At 41.9% G+C, this 20,506-nt stretch overlaps 1 protein-coding gene across 1 annotated transcript in view; it reads left to right on the plus strand.

The window, feature by feature from the left end:
- Positions 1–20,506, plus strand: part of ULK4 (unc-51 like kinase 4) — a 1,503,227-nt gene that overhangs the window by 241,836 nt on the left and 1,240,885 nt on the right. Inside the window, exon 17 of the mRNA XM_053714343.1 lies at positions 13,545–13,623. Coding sequence (XP_053570318.1) covers positions 13,545–13,623 — 79 coding nt within the window. The remainder of the gene's footprint in view (positions 1–13,544; positions 13,624–20,506) is intronic.

Genomic DNA, 20,506 nt, shown 5'->3' on the forward strand with positions numbered 1-20,506 from the left:
GTCCATTGACGTCTCCCAGGCCCTATATGTGGGAACCACCTGTATTTCCAATTAGAGGCTATCAGGGATTTGGCTGTATTTAGAGCTAGCTGTATCAATTTCCTCCTAATTTTGCATTTACAGTTTGGGAGTAAGTTTAGTAATGCTGTCGTTGGTTGAATGTGATACTCGGTGCTTTGGTTGCTAATCGATTTAATAAAATCTCCTATTTGTACCCAGAAGGGTTGAAGCTTATCACAGGACCACCAGATATGTATCATGGTACCCCTGTTACCGCACCCCCTCCAACACATATCAGAGGCTGTCGGATAGATTGTCTTAATTCTCCTTGGGGTAAGGTACCATCTTGTCAGGACCTTGAAATTTAATTCCAAAGTCCTGGCTGCAGTCGAGGATTTTCTAGTGTTCTGTGTAATATGTTTCCATTCCTGTTCATTTAGTTCCTTCCCTAATTCCCTGTGCCATCTACTCCTATAGTTAGGGGCCACGTTCAATTCGCTGAGCGATAGTGCCCTCTTTGCCCACGCCAGAGTATGGCATAGTGGTTGATTACTAAGACACTGTTGTTCGAACATAGTAGGCTGTCTAATTAGCTTTTCTCTGTCTGGGGATGTGGCCAGAAAGTGCTGGAGCTGAAAATACTTCAGCCATTTCGTGAAGGCACCCCCACTACACCACTAAGGTCAGATCTCTTCTTTAGTTTACCGTTAGTTAGGAATTTGGTTATGGGTAATGTGTAGCCTATTTCCCAATCAAGTTGTCTAATTAGTTTTTGTTCCAGGCCCCCGTGTAATTCAGCATTAGGGGAAACTGGAGACATCGGGGATCTCAGGGACGATATTTGGCTATTACCTGCTATAATGTTGTCCCAGATATCAAAAGTATGCTGATATAGTGGGTATGCCCTGACCCATGAGGGGCGACTCTTTCTTTCTATCCAGCACAACACCCCGGGGGAAGGGGTCCTCAAGATATGGGAATCCAGTGTCACCCAGGCTTTATTTTCAGCATTTCGATGCCAATCCAGTATTTTTTGTAAGCATTTTGCTTTATAGTACATTTCAATATTGGGGAGTCCCAATCCTCCATTTTGTGTAGTTCTATACATTGTGGATTTAATGATACTCGGCTTTATTCTGCCCCAAATGTAGTTATTTAACAGTTTCTGAAGCTTATTGCGGAATGAAATAGGTAACGCGATTGGTACCGTTTGGAGCATATAAAGAATTTTGGGCAACACAGTCATTTTCACTGCCTGTATACGCCCCCACCACGAAATCAATTTGTCACTCCACCTATTGAAGTCTTTAATTAGCTCATTATATAGGTTTTGGTAATTTTTCATAAACAGGGTGCTAGGTCTGGGCGACAGATAGATCCCCAGATACTTGATGGCCTTTTTTTGGGGTATGAATGGGCACTTTATTAGTAATTCAGAGTATTCTTTTTTCGGCATAGAGATGTTTAAGATTTCTGATTTTTGATAATTTAGTAGGAAGTTGGAGAACACCCCAAATTCCCTAAACTCCTTCAACACTGCTGGGATAGACTCTGCGGGGTTAGACAGTGTGAGCAGCACATCGTCAGCGTAAAGTGACAATTTATAGTTATTTTGCCCTATTATAATACCTGAGATTTGCGCGTTTTGTCTAATTTTATGGGCCAGGATTTCCATACTCAACACAAATAGAAGGGGGGACAATGGACATCCTTGTCGTGTTCCATTCTGAATGACAAACTTATCTGACAAAATATTATTTGCTTTTACCTTAGCTGAGGGGTTTTGATACAGACTAAAGATTCTTTTTATAATAATTTCCCCAAATCCCATTTTACGTAATGTTGCTTGCAAAAAGCGCCAATCTAAGCGATCGAACGCTTTTTCAGCGTCGGCGGAGACAACCACCATTCCTAATTTGTTAATTTTAGCATAGTCAATTAATTGTAGTGTTCTAATGGTGTTGTCTCTCGCTTCTCTCCCTGGGACAAAACCTGCTTGGTCAAGGTGAACAATCTGTGGTAGTATTTTATTAATGCGCCCTGCTAAAACCTTTGCGTAAAGTTTGAGATCCGTGTTGAGTAGCGATATGGGTCTATAACTGCTTGGTAGATTGCCTGGTTTATTTGGTTTGGGGAGCACTGAGATGTAGGCTTCCAAGCATTCTGCTGGAAAACTGCCTAAATCATCTATGTGTTGGAAGGCTTTTAATAGATGTGGCGCTATTAGGGCTTTATATGTTTTATAATAATCATTTGAGTATCCATCTGGGCCTGGGCTCTTATTGTTGGGTAATGTCTCTATGGCCTTTAATATTTCTTGTAGTGTAAAAGGGGAATCTAGGGTGTCTGCCTCTTGTGTGGAGATGCTTGGGACATCTACTGAATCTAAGTATTGGGTAAGGGTGCATAAATTTTCAGTTTTTCCCTGATTTACAATGTTGTATAGTTTAGCATAATAATCCCCAAACACGTTTGCTATTTGTTTTGGTTCTATCTCGGTCTGTCCCTTATCGTTATCTATTTTAAAAATGTGAGCCTGATACTTTTTTTTTGCTAAAGTTTTCGCCAGCCACGTGCCTGCTTTATTGCTATTATGGAAATACATTTTTTTTAGATAAAATGCTTTGTTGTTAGCGTCTCTTTGCAGATGGTGTCGAAAGGCCGTCCTGGCCCCACACACCAACTGTGTAAGGTTGTCATCTGTAGGATTAAGTTTATGTCGCTGTTCCGCTAGCTTTAAATCAGAGAGTAATTTTTTGTACTCTGTGTCATATTGTTTACGTAGGATTGCTCTTTGTTTAATTAACTCTCCCCTAATAGTAGCTTTGTGTGCTAACCAATTATTAATCTGATTTGTGTCCGTTGAGGTGTTGTTCCGGAAAAATTATTTTATGTGTTCCCCTATATGGCGTTTAATAGGTGGGTTATGTAGTAGGGTGGGGTCCAAGCGCCACAAAGATTGGCGTAAGGGCATTGAGGGCCACCTAAGTTCTAACGTGATAGACGCATGGTCCGACCATGATATCGGCAGTATCTCTGTGTCTGTGGCACTGGCTATATTATTATGGTCTAATAACCAATAATCTATTCTGGAATAGGAGTGACCCGGATGTGAATAAAAAGTGTAACTTCGGGTTCTGGGATGGTTTAATCTCCAGACATCTGTTAATAAGAGGGTGTCTAATTTTTGGATAATACTTGTCCTATTTCTCTGTGTTATTTGACTCTTTCCTGTGGAGCAGTCCATGAGGGGGTTCAGTGTGATATTGAAATCGCCGCCCACTATCACTACGCCTCTATGCATTTCTCCCAGTTTGGCTAAAGCTTTATTATAGAAAGAGTTTTGATTTGTGTTAGGCGCGTATATGTTCATTAGAGTTAGCTGAGTATTATATAGTGTACCCACTAATATTAAGACCCTGCCGTCTTCATCTGAAAATTGGTCTAAAATTTGGAATGGGACATCTTTACTTATCAATATACCAACCCCATTCTTTTTTTTGGAGTTTGAGTTAAAAATTTGTTGGGTATAAATTTCGGAATATAGTGTTGGTTCTTTATGCTTGAGGAAATGGGTTTCCTGTAGAAACACTATTGATCCCTGTGATTTTTTAAACCACGTCATTGCAATTGACCTCTTGGTAGGGGAGTTCAGACCCTTACAGTTTTGTGAAATCAGCTTTATGTCATAATACATTAATTAGAAATTCAGTCTGCATTTGCTCTTTAGTAAACATTATCTCTGTCGAGCGGACAATATGACAATACCCTGCATGCGAAAGTGACCAAAAATACAAAAAATTCAAACTTGTCATAATAAACATATATAACAATATCAACAATAGAACTATAACTCTAATTATCAATACCATCCTCTCTATTTGAGAGGTAAAAACAAAGAAAAGGTTAGGGGGATCCAAAGACCTCTATAGGTCTAGACACAGTTAGGGGGACAAAGTATTAACATTACATTTATCACTTTTGCATGTTATTCCTCTTTCATTTTTTTTTATTATTTTTTTTTTTATTTTTTATTTTTTTTTATTTTTTTATAGTAAGAAATCTTCAATTTTTCAATGCATATCTTAGACAAGTAATCATCATGCTCCATTAGTTTTATTAGGTCGCTATAGGTGTAAAGTCTTTCAACATTACTAAAATATAGGTGCTATATTAAAGCTTATATTCATTGCTCAGTCTTTGGTGATTCAGTTCAATGTCTATTTCTTAGGGGACTCCAAGCATCATAAAAAAAAACACCAACAATATTACCTGATCAGGTGAGGGGTCCCCTCTCCAAGCCCTAGATAGACCTAAAACTCACTTCTGGGTCCTGATTTTCACTATAAAGTCCATATTCTGTACCGGTTTCTGTATCAGCCATCATCAGATTCATGGGCTATTGAAGAGTCAATTGTGGCAGGGGTTCTTGAACGCTTTCGCTGGATTGTCTGCCAGCGTGGTCTTTGCTGTAGTGGGTTGTTTGCTGCTGGTGTCTTTGATTCATGTAGATCTTGGAGGGAGGAGTGCAGATTTTCAGGAGTAATTCTTTCTGGTAGGCCTCTAATCCTTATATTCTGCCTCCTCCCTCTGTTGTCCAGATCCTCCAGTTTTTCCTGAAGGAAAGTAATTTGGGATTCTTGAGACAGGATTTTCTCCAACATAGGTGTGTCCGGTCCACGGCGTCATCCTTACTTGTGGGATATTCTCTTCCCCAACAGGAAATGGCAAAGAGCCCAGCAAAGCTGGTCACATGATCCCTCCTAGGCTCCGCCTTCCCCAGTCATTCTCTTTGCCGTTGTACAGGCAACATCTCCACGGAGATGGCTTAGAGTTTTTTAGTGTTTAACTGTAGTTTTTATTATTCAATCAAGAGTTTGTTATTTTAAAATAGTGCTGGTATGTACTATTTACTCTGAAACAGAAAAGAGATGAAGATTTCTGTTTGTAAGAGGAAAATGATTTTAGCAACCGTTACTAAAATCGATGGCTGTTTCCACACAGGACTGTTGAGAGGAATTAACTTCAGTTGGGGGAACAGTGAGCAGACTTTTGCTGCTTGAGGTATGACACATTCTAACAAGACGATGTAATGCTGGAAGCTGTCATTTTCCCTATGGGATCCGGTAAGCCATTTTTATTACAGAAAGAAAAAAAGGGCTTCACAAGGGCTTTTTAAGACTGTAGACATTTTCTGGGCTAAATCGATTTATATATAAACATATTTTATACTCCATAGCCTTGAGGAATTATTTTAATCTTGGGAATTATGTAAAATAACCGGCAGGCACTGTATTGGACACCTTATTCTCTAGGGGCTTTCCCTAATCATAGGCAGAGTCTCATTTTCGCGCCTCTATTGCGCACTTGTTTTTGAGAAGCATGACATGCAGATGCATGTGTGAGGAGCTCTGATACATAGAAAAGACTTTCTGAAGGCGTCATTTGGTATCGTATTCCCCTTTGGGCTTGGTTGGGTCTCAGCAAAGCAGATACCAGGGACTGTAAAGGGGTTAAATATAAAAACGGCTCCGGTTCCGTTATTTTAAGGGTTAAAGCTTCCAAATTTGGTGTGCAATACTTTTAAGGCTTTAAGACACTGTGGTGAAATTTTGGTGAATTTTGAACAATTCCTTCATACTTTTTCGCAATTGCAGTAATAAAGTGTGTTCAGTTTAAAATTTAAAGTGACAGTAACGGTTTATTTTAAAACGTTTTTTGTACTTTGTAATCAAGTTTTTGCCTGTTTAACATGTCTGAACTACCAGATAGACTGTGTTCTGAATGTGGGGAAGCCAAGGTTCCTTCTCATTTAAATAGATGTGATTTATGTGACACAAAATTTAGAGAAAATGATGCCCAAGATGATTCCTCAAGTGAGGGGAGTAAGCATGGTACTGCATCATCCCCTCCTTCGTCTACGCCAGTCTTGCCCACACAGGAGGCCCCTAGTACATCTAGCGCGCCAATACTCCTTACTATGCAACAATTAACGGCTGTAATGGATAATTCTATCAAAAACATTTTAGCCAAAATGCCCACTTATCAGCGAAAGCGCGACTGCTCTGTTTTAGAAAATACTGAAGAGCATGAGGACGCTGATGATATTGGTTCTGAAGGGCCCCTACCCCAGTCTGAGGGGGCCAGGGAGGTTTTGTCTGAGGGAGAAATTTCAGATTCAGGGAAAATTTCTCAACAAGCTGAACCTGATGTGATTACATTTAAATTTAAATTGGAACATCTCCGCGCTCTGCTTAAGGAGGTGTTATCCACTCTGGATGATTGTGAGAATTTGGTCATTCCAGAGAAACTATGTAAAATGGACAATTTCCTAGAGGTCCCGGGGCCCCCCGAAGCTTTTCCTATACCCAAGCGGGTGGCGGACATTGTAAATAAAGAATGGGAAAGGCCCGGTATACCTTTCGTCCCTCCCCCCATATTTAAAAAATTGTTTCCTATGGTCGACCCCAGAAAGGACTTATGGCAGACAGTCCCCAAGGTCGAGGGGGTGGTTTCTACTCTAAACAAACGCACCACTATACCCATAGAAGATAGTTGTGCTTTCAAAGATCCTATGGATAAAAAATTAGAAGGTTTGCTTAAAAAGATGTTTGTTCAGCAAGGTTACCTTCTACAACCAATTTCATGCATTGTTCCTGTCACTACAGCAGCGTGTTTCTGGTTCGATGAGCTAGAAAAGGCGCTCAATAATAATTCTTCTTCTTATGAGGAGATTATGGACAGAATTCATGCTCTCAAATTGGCTAATTCTTTCACCCTAGACGCCACTTTGCAATTGGCTAGGTTAGCGGCGAAAAATTCTGGTTTTGCTATTGTGGCGCGCAGAGCGCTTTGGTTAAAATCTTGGTCAGCGGATGCGTCTTCCAAGAACAAATTGCTTAACATTCCTTTCAAGGGGAAAACGCTGTTTGGCCCTGACTTGAAAGAGATTATCTCTGATATCACTGGGGGCAAGGGCCACGCCCTTCCTCAGGATAGGTCTTTCAAGGCCAAAAATAAACCTAATTTTCGTCCCTTTCGCAGAAACGGACCAGCCCCAAGTGCTACGTCCTCTAAGCAAGAGGGTAATACTTCTCAAACCAAGCCAGCTTGGAGACCAATGCAAGGCTGGAACAAAGGAAAGCAGGCCAAGAAACCTGCCACTGCTACCAAGACAGCATGAGATGTTGGCCCCCGATCCGGGACCGGATCTGGTGGGGGGCAGACTCTCTCTCTTCGCTCAGGCTTGGGCAAGAGATGTTCTGGATCCTTGGGCACTAGAAATAGTCTCCCAAGGTTATCTTCTGGAATTCAAGGGGCTTCCCCCAAGGGGGAGGTTCCACAGGTCTCAATTGTCTTCAGACCACATAAAAAGACAGGCATTCTTACATTGTGTAGAAGACCTGTTAAAAATGGGAGTGATTCATCCTGTTCCTTTAGGAGAACAAGGGATGGGGTTCTACTCCAATCTGTTCGTAGTTCCCAAAAAAGAGGGAACATTCAGACCAATCTTAGATCTCAAGATCCTAAACAAGTTTCTCAAGGTTCCATCGTTCAAAATGGAAACCATTCAAACAATTCTTCCTTCCATCCAGGAAGGTCAATTCATGACCACAGTGGATTTAAAGGATGCGTATCTACATATTCCTATCCACAAGGAACATCATCGGTTCCTAAGGTTCGCATTCCTGGACAAGCATTACCAGTTTGTGGCACTTCCGTTCGGATTAGCCACTGCTCCAAGGATTTTCACAAAGGTACTAGGGTCCCTTCTAGCGGTGCTAAGACCAAGGGGCATTGCAGTAGTACCTTACTTGGACGACATTCTGATTCAAGCGTCGTCCCTTCCTCAAGCAAAGGCTCACACGGACATTGTCCTGGCCTTTCTCAGATCTCACGGGTGGAAAGTGAACGTAGAAAAAAGTTCTCTATCTCCGTCAACAAGGGTTCCCTTCTTGGGAACAATAATAGACTCCTTAGAAATGAGGATTTTTCTGACAGAGGCCAGAAAATCAAAACTTCTAAACTCTTGTCAAATACTTCATTCTGTTCCTCTTCCTTCCATAGCGCAGTGCATGGAAGTAATAGGTTTGATGGTAGCGGCAATGGACATAGTTCCTTTTGCGCGAATTCATCTAAGACCATTACAACTGTGCATGCTCAGTCAGTGGAATGGGGACTATACAGACTTGTCTCCGACGATACAAGTAGATCAGAGGACCAGAGATTCACTCCGTTGGTGGCTGTCCCTGGACAACCTGTCACAGGGGATGAGCTTCCGCAGGCCAGAGTGGGTCATTGTCACGACCGACGCCAGTCTGGTGGGCTGGGGCGCGGTCTGGGGACCCCTGAAAGCTCAGGGTCTTTGGTCTCGGGAAGAATCTCTTCTCCCGATAAATATTCTGGAACTGAGAGCGATATTCAATGCTCTCAAGGCTTGGCCTCAGCTAGCAAAGGCCAAGTTCATACGGTTTCAATCAGACAACATGACGACTGTTGCGTACATCAACCATCAGGGGGGAACAAGGAGTTCCCTGGCGATGGAAGAAGTGACCAAAATCATTCAATGGGCGGAGACTCACTCCTGCCACTTGTCTGCAATCCACATCCCAGGAGTGGAAAATTGGGAAGCGGATTTTCTGAGTCGTCAGACATTTCATCCGGGGGAGTGGGAACTCCATCCGGAAATCTTTGCCCAAATTACTCAATTATGGGGCATTCCAGACATGGATCTGATGGCCTCTCGTCAGAACTTCAAGGTTCCTTGCTACGGGTCCAGATCCAGGGATCCCAAGGCGACTCTAGTAGATGCACTAGTAGCACCTTGGACCTTCAAACTAGCTTATGTATTCCCGCCGTTTCCTCTCATCCCCAGGCTTGTAGCCAGGATCAATCAGGAGAGGGCATCGGTGATCTTGATAGCTCCTGCGTGGCCACGCAGGACTTGGTATGCAGACCTGGTGAATATGTCATCGGCTCCACCATGGAAGCTACCTTTGAGACGAGACCTTCTTGTTCAAGGTCCGTTCGAACATCCGAATCTGGTCTCACTCCAACTGACTGCTTGGAGATTGAACGCTTGATCTTATCAAAGCGAGGGTTCTCAGATTCTGTCATTGATACTCTTATTCAGGCCAGAAAGCCTGTAACTAGAAAAATTTACCACAAAATATGGAAAAAAATATATCTGTTGGTGTGAATCTAAAGGATTCCCTTGGGACAAGGTAAAAATTCCTAAGATTCTATCCTTTCTTCAAGAAGGTTTGGAGAAAGGATTATCTGCAAGTTCCTTGAAGGGACAGATTTCTGCCTTGTCTGTGTTACTTCACAAAAAGCTGGCAGCTGTGCCAGATGTTCAAGCCTTTGTTCAGGCTCTGGTTAGAATCAAGCCTGTTTACAAACCTTTGACTCCTCCTTGGAGTCTCAATTTAGTTCTTTCAGTTCTTCAGGGGGTTCCGTTTGAACCCTTACATTCCGTTGATATTAAGTTATTATCTTGGAAAGTTTTGTTTTTGGTTGCAATTTCTTCTGCTAGAAGAGTTTCAGAATTATCTGCTCTGCAGTGTTCTCCTCCTTATCTGGTGTTCCATGCAGATAAGGTGGTTTTACGTACTAAACCTGGTTTTCTTCCGAAAGTTGTTTCTAACAAAAACATTAACCAGGAGATAGTCGTGCCTTCTTTGTGTCCGAATCCAGTTTCAAAGAAGGAACGTTTGTTGCACAATTTGGATGTTGTTCGTGCTCTAAAATTCTATTTAGATGCTACAAAGGATTTTAGACAAACATCTTCCTTGTTTGTTGTTTATTCTGGTAAAAGGAGAGGTCAAAAAGCAACTTCTACCTCTCTCTCTTTTTGGATTAAAAGCATCATCAGATTGGCTTATGAGACTGCCGGACGGCAGCCTCCTGAAAGAATCACAGCTCATTCCACTAGGGCTGTGGCTTCCACATGGGCCTTCAAGAACGAGGCTTCTGTTGATCAGATATGTAAGGCAGCGACTTGGTCTTCACTGCACACTTTTACTAAATTTTACAAGTTTGATACTTTTGCTTCTTCTGAGGCTATTTTTGGGAGAAAGGTTTTGCAAGCCGTGGTGCCTTCCATCTAGGTGACCTGATTTGCTCCCTCCCTTCATCCGTGTCCTAAAGCTTTGGTATTGGTTCCCACAAGTAAGGATGACGCCGTGGACCGGACACACCTATGTTGGAGAAAACAGAATTTATGTTTACCTGATAAATTACTTTCTCCAACGGTGTGTCCGGTCCACGGCCCGCCCTGGTTTTTTAATCAGGTCTGATAATTTATTTTCTTTAACTACAGTCACCACGGTATCATATGGTTTCTCCTATGCAAATATTCCTCCTTTACGTCGGTCGAATGACTGGGGAAGGCGGAGCCTAGGAGGGATCATGTGACCAGCTTTGCTGGGCTCTTTGCCATTTCCTGTTGGGGAAGAGAATATCCCACAAGTAAGGATGACGCCGTGGACCGGACACACCGTTGGAGAAAGTAATTTATCAGGTAAACATAAATTCTGTTTTTCTATTCATTAGGTCCATATCAGATGTTTGTGACTCTGACTGTTCTTCCAGATATTCTACTCTATTTCCCAATTCATTAACCTCTTTCCTCACCTCCGCCAGTCCATCTTTAATCATGCGGCCCACCTGCTGTATGAATGAAGTGAAGTCTCCCTTTGTAGGAAGATCCTTTAAATCAGCTCTTGTGAGTGGGGTATCTGCTATTGTTTCTTGAGGAGTGTCTGTTTCTTCTGGGGTCTGGGATATATCCTCATCTTCCATTGTCAACGCCTGTGACGTTTTGAAAAACATACTCATCTTGTTTGGGTTGTTTTTTGCATTTTTGTCACCTTTGCCTGATTTCCTTGCAGCCATTTTAAAGGTCTCAGTGGATATTTAGTAGGGTTGTATTCCTTCCCAGAGCTTAGGATCCCTGCCTGCAGCGTGCAGCTTATAGTTGTTTATACAAAGAGGCTTTATTCATATAATTATCAACTTTCCTTCCAGCTCTTTCTCTTTTTGTGTCCCTTTCAGATTTATTTGAAATTTATTTATTTTCTTGTGTTTAATGGTGTATAGTGAGGGGGGGGGGGTGCGGTGCTGTGGGCCTCTGTACTTTTGATTTCTGGGTTTATCTACCCCCACATCTCTCACTCTGAGCCCAGTAGCAGGGGCCTAACTGAGAAGATCGTTATCTGAGATTTCACTGCAGGAGAGTGAGTTTCAATCACTTGTGCTTATATGAGAAATGTCCTGTGCCACGTGGTCAGTGTTCACGGGCTCTCTGTTGTGTCTGTTATATATATTCTCCAGCGGTCCCTGTCGCAAACTGTTCAACAGCAGTGTGTACCCCCCCACCCGGTGTAAACACCGGTCAGTGCTGTGAGATCCGGGTTTTATGCAGTGGTGATGTGGGTCTTGTTCATCACTTATGTGCTTGACGTGTTAAAACATGGCGCTCACCTGTAAATTGCGCCGTTGTTATTTATGGCTGCCTCCTTCATCCGACTACCGTATCAGCGCACTTAATCAGCGATCGGGTGGTTGCTTATCCCCCAGGGTGAATCCAGGTCTGTATTGCGGGGGACAATTTTATCACTATAGCGGCTTTTTTCTTCATGTGGTTAGTGCCGTTCCTTGCTTGAGATTTATGGCGCTTCTTCAAGTGCAGTGTTAATGCGCTACTCACTTCTCTTGTTCCAAGTCATCTCGCTGCCTTAATAAGCGCTGTGACCCCAAAGCATCTTTTTGTAATAAAAATTGTTAATAAAGAAGGTTTTATACCCTAACTGTGTCTAAGGATTTCAGAGCTTCATAACTATGTGGCCATTTCAGTCCATGGTCGGCTCCGCCCCCATTTTTTCCATCCACATATATTATTCTATAGAGAATGGATAATAAATGAAATGACATGTATTATTATTTTATATTTTAGACAGGGACTGTAGAGGAGCAGAGCAGTCATCCACAGGTGTGATTAGCTTAACTTATCCATGTAGGATGATCTTTATGTAGCGTAACCTTGATGGAGCATAGCAATATACCTGCGTATTGCGGGATTGTCACAGGAGCTCTTCCTTGCTATCTCACAGCAAAAGTGAAAACAGGGACAACCAAGACTCTTCTCCAGACTGCTGTTAACCTCTCCCACTTCATGTCAATTCTAACCAGTGCATACATTGTACCCCACCCATGGAATACTCACAACTTTGTCCAACCACTCATAATGTCCACAGAACACTAGTGAATCTGCCTGCTGGTCTCCCTGACATAGAATATGCTACCAGTCCCACATGGCATTTAAGAAATGTTGGATAGTATGTCGGAGTATCAATTAACACCTGATTTTATTCATTTTAGTGTTTACAACAAAAGGGTGGCTAAATCCTTTAACTATCAGAAGCTGTCCACATGGACTTGTTAAAAGACAAATATTATTTAATGTATTCCTCCAAGATCAAATCTATTTTTAAAAATCTACACATCTGTTTCCTAGATCAGAACCTACAATATTTACACCAAATATAGGTTTTGAAATTTTTTTTTAATTATCTTTTAGAAAAATCACAAGAAAGAAATGGAAGTGCAGCTTAACAAAATGGGTAAACATGGCATGTCTGTAAAACATCAATAAAATCCTTTATAATCCATATGTTTGTTAAAGGGACATAATCATCCCCAAACAAACTGTGGTAATCATTTTAAAGATATACCATCAACCACCAAAAGGAAAAGCTAAGCTAGTGTCTAATAGTCTTAATTCAGTTTCATAGAGCACAATGTGGTGAGCAGGTGTTGCAAAGTCCCTTTAAATATCACACATGCAGCTAGACCTAAAGCTGATATCATCAGGTGGCTATAGGGTAAATATATAGAATATCTTCCCATATACAATCAATGTATGGGAACAGTATTCATATGATATATATATACTTGGCCCACCTGGGAAATCCTGCTCCGATCCACTTCTCAAACTAGTGGTAAACCGTTGCTCATTTTCTGTGAAACCCTTTTGTGTTCATCATTGCCGTCCGCTCCTGCCCATGACGCGTAAGACTTGTACCTTGCCTGATGACCCAAGAGTTTTTATGTTACTGTTGTTTTTACCATGCTATTTTTTAAGAAAAGATTTTGCTTGTAGTCCGGTGAGCTGTTTCACTTTACTATGGTATGGGAATCCTTTTAAAGAACAGATAATGAGATATTGTCTCCTTGGTAAACTATTTTTATGAAACATGTTCACATTTATTATGTCCTCTTGTCTATTTATGCTTCCTTCCTATTTTGGGGGGAAAATGTCATAGCAATGACTCCAAGAAATAACCTTGGCAATAGGTTTTAGGGAATATTGGGAGTTCTTTAAACCTGGTTTTACTTTCACAAAAGCAGACTGTGTTTTACAGGAGATACAATATAAATAAGTCTTTATAAATTTAAATAGCCTTGTTTCACTCTGTACATCCATTTACCTTGCTTAGAGACAATAGAGACTATGTTTATTTTTTTTATTTTTTTACCAACAGACGTGATAAAGTGGGGAAAGTCATTGGCCTTCTAGCAGCCCACACAACAAACCTCAAGGAAAGTGTCCCTGTTACAGAGGTAAAATCTGCTTGTGTTTACGTATCAATAAAAGTGTGTTCTATTTCCAGGCATTGCTAAATATTACTTTCCTAGGAATTGTTGCGTGTTAATCTTGTTTTATTCGATTTAGAGATTTTTAGTAGTGGAGTACATATACCCTGATGTCTGTCATTAGAATTTATAAAACATTTTTAAATTATTATTTTTTTGCATTTTCTTTTTTCTTTCTGTTGACACTAATGAGTTAAATTGAGTGCAAATTGTGGACTTTCATATTACAATAACAACTTTACATACTGTTTTAGTGCAGTTGAAGCAATATTCCAAATATAAATATAGGACTCTGGTTTTAGAATAATGTGTAATATTAATTTGCACTATATTGTGGTTACAATTGTACCTCTAGAAACTTAATTTACTTCTGTAAGACAGGGAGAGTCAACAACTTCATTCCTTACTGTTGGGAAATACAACACCTGGCCACCAGGAGGAGGCAAAGACACTCCAGCCAAAGGCTTAAATATCCCTCCCACTTCCCCTATCCCCCAGTCATTCTTTGGCTTTCATCACTATAGGAGGTGGCAGAGAAGTGTCAGAAGATTTGTATAGTCCTGTAATGGGTATGTTCCCTTCAAGAAAGGACTGGAGTTTTAAAGGAACATTAAACCCACATTTTTTCTTTCATTATTCAGATAGAGAATACCATTTTAAACAACATTCAAATTTACTTCTATTATTTAATTTGCTTCATCCTTTAGATATACTTTATTAAAGAAATAGCAATGCACATGGGTTAGCCAATCACACGAGGCAATTATGTGCAGCCACCAATCAGCAGCTTCTGAGCCTATCTAGATATCCTTTTTAGCAAGGGATATGAAGAGAAGGAAGCAAATTAGATAATAGAAGTAAATTATAAAGTTGTTTAAAATTGCATACTCTTTCTAGATCATGAAAGAAAAAAATTGGGTTTCATGTCCCTTTAAGTAATCATGTCAATCTCTCAGTGAGAGTATTGATGAAAGTTAGAGTCTGGAGATGCAGGGAAAGTTTTTCTACGAACCCATCCAGACTGTCGCCTAACAGCTCCTGAGTAATCTGTGTTGGCGAGTTTCACTGCTTGCTGTTACACACTCAAGTCCATTTCAGAAGCGTCGCTGCAAGACTGTCACACTTGAGAGGCTGTGCCTGTTCCACAGCATGGATCCTGGAGGGTAAGACCGTTTTATATGTACACTTTTGCTATACAGGGTCACAGTGTGGCTCCTTTATGCCTCAATAGGATCAAGGGTTAATATCTCATTAAGGGAGATTATTTGGACAGCTAGGGGTGATTTATAAATGCTTTAATGTGAGAGTTTTTTGGGCTTATAGATTGTGTGCTTTTGGTTTGGAACAAACAGGTTTTACTTTAGTTTTTGAGTGTTACGCAGCTCATAATAGCTTAGCGCCTTTTTCATAGTAGGGGAAGTCATGTCCTACGCACCACGTGACGGGTGGGATCTTTTCATTTTCCTACGATCCTGCTGCGGACATCACTCCTCAGGAGAGCATTTTCACTGTTAGCTGTCTGGGTCTAGGTGGTGGTAAGTGCCCCAGCCATTGGGATTTTAAAGGTGCCGTTTTTTTTAATAAAGGCGTTCTTTTTTTGTCTGTCCTTCTGTGGATATATCTTAGCTATGGAGGACTCTGATACTACATTAGAAGGTTCCGCTCCTTCTGTACTGATGAATAATTCCTGTTTATATTGTGAGGAGGCCATGGTATGCCTGTCTGCTCAATTTTGTTCCATTTGCTTAATCACTGTTCTAAAGTCTAAGAAGGGAGACAAGCCTGCTAATACTCGTAGCGCTATTAGCCCCTCTGAGCTGACTACCTCTCAGGAATCTGTGTCCCGAGAGATTACTACCCTTTCTACACTACCCGCTCCACATGCAGTTCCCCACAGCTCAACTAATTCTCCATCTGGCAGGGTTTTTTTCCTGCGGACTTTACAGTGCAGTTACAATCGGCAGTGTCTGTGGCCCTGAGTGCCTTACCTTCCTCTAGCAAACATAAGAGAAAGGTTAAAGGGACAGTCAAGTCCAAAATAACTTTCATGATTCAAATAGAGCATGGAATTTTAACCCCTTAATGACCGAGGACGTACGCCATACGTCCTCAGAAAAAATACAGTTAACGCCTGAGGACGTATGGCGTACGTCCTCGGTTTGGAAAGCAGCTGGAAGCGATCCTGATCGCTTCCAGCTGCTTTCCGGTTATTGCAGGATGCCTCGATACCGAGGCATCCTGCAATTACAATTTGTACCCCTCCGGTGCAGAGAGAGCCACTCTGTGGCCCTTTCTACACCGGACATCGATGGTCGCATTCGTTGGTGGGTGGGAGCTGCAGTGGGAGGCGGTTGGGCGGCCATCGATAGATTCTGAGACACAAAGGGGGGCGGGATCGGGGGCGGGACAGTTGGACGGACGCACGCGCTTGCATGGGGGGGGCGGCGGGCACGTGCACGGGGAGGGAGCGGGTGGGAACCGCTACACTACAGAAATTATCAAGTATAAGTGGGAGATGGGGGGGGGGGGGGGAGAAATGCCCCAAAAAAGTAATCTAAGGGAACTAGGAGGGGGTGGGGGTTGGTCTTGGGCTACACTACAGAAAAAAATAAAATAAAAAAAGAGACTATATATTGTAATTTGGGTACTAGCTGCCAGCTGCCAGTACCCATGATGGCTGCCAAGAAGGTAGAGGGGGAGGTTAGAGAGCTGTTTGGGGAGTGGGGCAGGGAGGTTGGGGGCTAAGGGGGATCCTACACAGCAGCATATGTAAATATGCAAAGGGGGAAAAAGAAAAGAAAAAAAGGATTCCTTTTATTTTAGTACTGGCAGACTTTCTGCCAGTACTTAAGATGGTGGGGACAATTGTGGGGTGGGGGAGGTAAGAGAGCTGTTTTGGAGGGATCGGGGGGGGGGGGGGGTAGTGATGTGTCAGGTGGGAGGCTGATCTCTACACTAAAGCTAAAATTAACCCTACAAGCTACCTAATTAACCCCTTCACTACTAGCCATAATACACGTGTGATGAGCAGCGGCATTTAGCGGCCTTCTAAATACCAAAAAGCAACGCCAAAGCCATATATGTCTGCTATTTCTGAACAAAGGGTATCCCAGAGAAGCATTTACAACCATTTGTGCCATAATTACACAAGCTGTTTGTAAATGATTTCAGTGAGAAACCTAAAATTTGGCGGTGAAATGGTGGTATGAAATATACCAAAATGGGCCTAGATCAATACTTTGGGTTGTCTACTACACTACACTAAAGCTAAAATTACCCCAAAAAGCTCCCTACATGCTCCCTAATTAACCCCTTCACTGCTGGGCATAATACACGTGTGGTGCGTAGTGGCATTTAGTGGCATTCTAATTACCAAAAAGCAACACCAAAGCCATATAAGTCTGCTATTTCTGAACAAAGGGGATCCCAGAGAAAAATTTACAACCATTTATGCCATAATTGCACAAGCTGTTTGTAAATAATTTCAGTGAGAAACCTAAAGTTTGTAAAAAAAAATGTGAAAAAGTGAACTTTTTTTTTTATTTCATCGCATTTGCGGTGAAATGGTGGCATGAAAGATACCAAAATTGGCCTAGATCAATACTTTGGGTTGTCTTCTAAAAAAAATATATACATGTCATGGGATATTCAGGGATTCTTGAAAGTTATCAGTGTTCCAATGTAACTAGCGCTAATTTAAAAAAATAAAAAAAGGGGTTTGGAAATAGCAAAGTGCTACTTGTATTTATGGCCCTATAACTTGCAAAAACAGCAAAGAACATGTAAACATTGGGTATTTCTAAACTCTGGACAAAATTTAGAAACTATTTAGCATGGGTGTTTTTTGGTGGTTGTAGATGTGTAACAGATTTTGGGGGTCAAAGTTAGAAAAAGTGTTTTTTTTTTTTCCATTTTTTCCTCATATTTTATAATATTTTTTATAGTAAATGATAAGATATGATGAAAATAATGGTATCTTTATAAAGTCCATTTAATGGCAAGAAAAACGGTATATAATATGCGTGGGTACAGTAAACGAGTAAGAGGAAAATTACAGCTAAACACAAACACCGCAAAAATGTAAAAATAGCCTTGGTCCCAAACGGACAGAAAATGGAAAAGTGCTGTGGTAATTAAGGGGTTAAACAACTTTCCAATTTACTTTTATCACAAATTTTGCTTTGTTCTCTTGGTATTCTTAGTTGAAAGCTAAACCTAGGAGGTTCATATGCTAATTTCTTAGACCTTGAAGGCCGCCTCTAATCTAAATGCATTTTGATAGTTTTTCACCACTAGAGGGCATTAGTTCACGTGTTTCATAAAGATAACATTGAGCTCATGCACTTGAATTTACCATGGAGACAGCTCTGATTGGCTAAAATGCAAGTCTGTCAAAAGAACTGAAATAAGGGGTCAGTCTGCTGAGGCTTAGATACAAGTTAATTACAGAGGTAAAACGTGTATAATTATAACTGTGTTGGTTTTGCAAAACTGGGGAATGGGTAATAAAGGGATTAGCTATCTTTTAAAACAACAAAAACTCTGCTGTTGCCTGTCCCTTTAAACATAGTTCTCCTGACCTAGAGTCATCTAAATATTTGTTGGATTTAGCTACTATGTCCCAGCTATCGGAGGAAGAGTTAACCTCTGTAGCTTCAGAGGGTGAACTTCAGTTTCTAAAGGCTGTTCTCCATTACTTCTACGGTTACCGGAGGGAAAGGTGCATTCCTACCGCAGGATAAGAAGAATAGGCCTAAGGGACGGCAATTGTCTAATTTTCGTTCCTTTAGTTCTGACAAATCACGATGACAGCAATCCTCATCCAAGTCCGAGCAGCCCAAGAGTACTTGGAAGCCGGCTCAGTCCTGGAATAAGTCCAAACAGACTAAGAAGCCCGCCAAGAACAAATCGGCATGAAGAGGTGGCCCCCGATCCGTGATCGGATTGAGTAGGGGGCAGACTGTCTTTTTTTTCAGATGCTTGGTCCCAGGATGTACAGCATCCTTGGGTCCTGGAGATTGTATCTCAGGGATATCGGATAGGATTCAAATCTCATCCGCCCAGGGGCAGATACCTACTCTCCAGACTGTCTACAAGACCAGAAAAGAGGACTCCCTTGTTAGGTTGCATGTGGGATCTCTCTGGTCTAGGAGTAATTGTGAAGGTACCTACAGCAGAAACAGATTTGGGGGATTATTTAAGTTCTGGACTTAAAGTGCCTAAACAGGTTTCTGAGTGTTCCCTCTTTCAAGATGGAGACAATATGGTCAATCCATCCTCTGGTTCAGGAAGGAAAGTTTATGACCACCATAGACCTGAAGGATGCATACCTTCACGTTCCGATACACAGGTAACATTTTCAGTTCCTGAGGTTTGCCTTTCTGGACCAGCCCTTCCAGTTCATAGCTCTTCCGTTTGGCCTAGCTACTGCTCCAATGATATGTACGAAGGTTCTGGGGGCTCTTCTAGCTCTTGCCAGAACACAAGGTATTGCAGTAGCACCTTACCTGGACGATATCTTGGTACAGGCGCCATTTGTTCGTCTAGCGGAAGAACACTTGAGTCTCTTCTCATTCTTCTTCGATCACATGGATGGAAGATAAACTTTGAAAGCAGTTCTCTTCAAGTACAAGGGTGAATTTCCTGGGGACAATAATAGACTCCATATCTATGAGAATATTTCTCACAGATCAGAGACGTTATAAGCTAACTACTGCATGTCTTGCCCTCCAGGCCTCCTTGAGACCCTCAGTAGCTCAGTGTATTGAGGTGATCAGACTCATGGTATCCTGTATGGACATCATTCCCTTTGCCAGATCTCATCTCAGACCCTTACAACTATGCATGCTGAGACAATGGAACGGCAACCTTTCAGATCTATCTCAACAGATTGTGCTGGACAACCTGTCGAGAGACTCGCTCTCTTGGTGGCTCTGTCCAGATCTGTCCCACGGCACGTGCTTCTTGAGATTGTGACCACGGACGCAAGCTTTTCTGGATGGGGAGCCATTTGGGGTGCCATTAAGTCACAAGGGCTGTGGACTCAGGAGACATCCTCCCTTCTGACCGATTTATAGGAACTCCGGGCAATCTTCAATGCCTTGAAGGCTTGGCGCCTTCTGGGTTCATCCAAGTTTATCAGAATCCAATCAGACAATATAACCTCAGTGGGAAACGAGAAGTGCCTTGGCGATGAGAGAAGTAGCTCAGATAATAGAGTGGGCGGAGACTCGTAGATTACGCTGTCAGCGATCCGCATTTCGAGTGTGGACAACTGGGAAGCGGGCAATCCTTTCATCCAGGGGAATGGTCTTTCCACCCCGAGGTGTTTGCAGAGATGTGCAGCGAGTGGGGAATGCCGGAGATAGATCTCATGGCATCCCACCTCAATACTAAGCTACCCAAGTACGGGTTGAGGTCAAGTGATCCTCAGGCAAAACTGATAAATGCCCTTTCAGTGCCATGGAGGTTCAGACTCGTATATCTTTTTCTTCAATTACTACTTCTCCCTCATGTGGTGGCTCGCATCAAGCAGGAGCGAGCATCAGGGATTCTGATTGCTCCATCGTGGCCGCGAAGGACGTGGTTTGCAGATCTGGTGGGGATGTCCTGATCTCATTAGTGGCGGTTACCTTGTCACAGATGTTTGCTGATACAGGGTCCCTTCGTTTATCAAAATTTAGATTTTCTGAGGCTGACTGCGTGGAGATTGAACACTTAGTCTTAACCAAGAGAGGGTTTTCTGAGAGGGTTTTCAACACTCTGGTTCAAGCTCGTAAGCCTTGTTACTCGTCATATCTACCATAAAGTATGCAGGACTTATTGTACTTGGGTGAAGAGCATGGCTTTT

The sequence above is a fragment of the Bombina bombina genome, chromosome 5 (assembly GCF_027579735.1).
Source record: "Bombina bombina isolate aBomBom1 chromosome 5, aBomBom1.pri, whole genome shotgun sequence".
In the NCBI taxonomy this organism is placed as follows: Eukaryota; Metazoa; Chordata; class Amphibia; order Anura; family Bombinatoridae; genus Bombina; species Bombina bombina.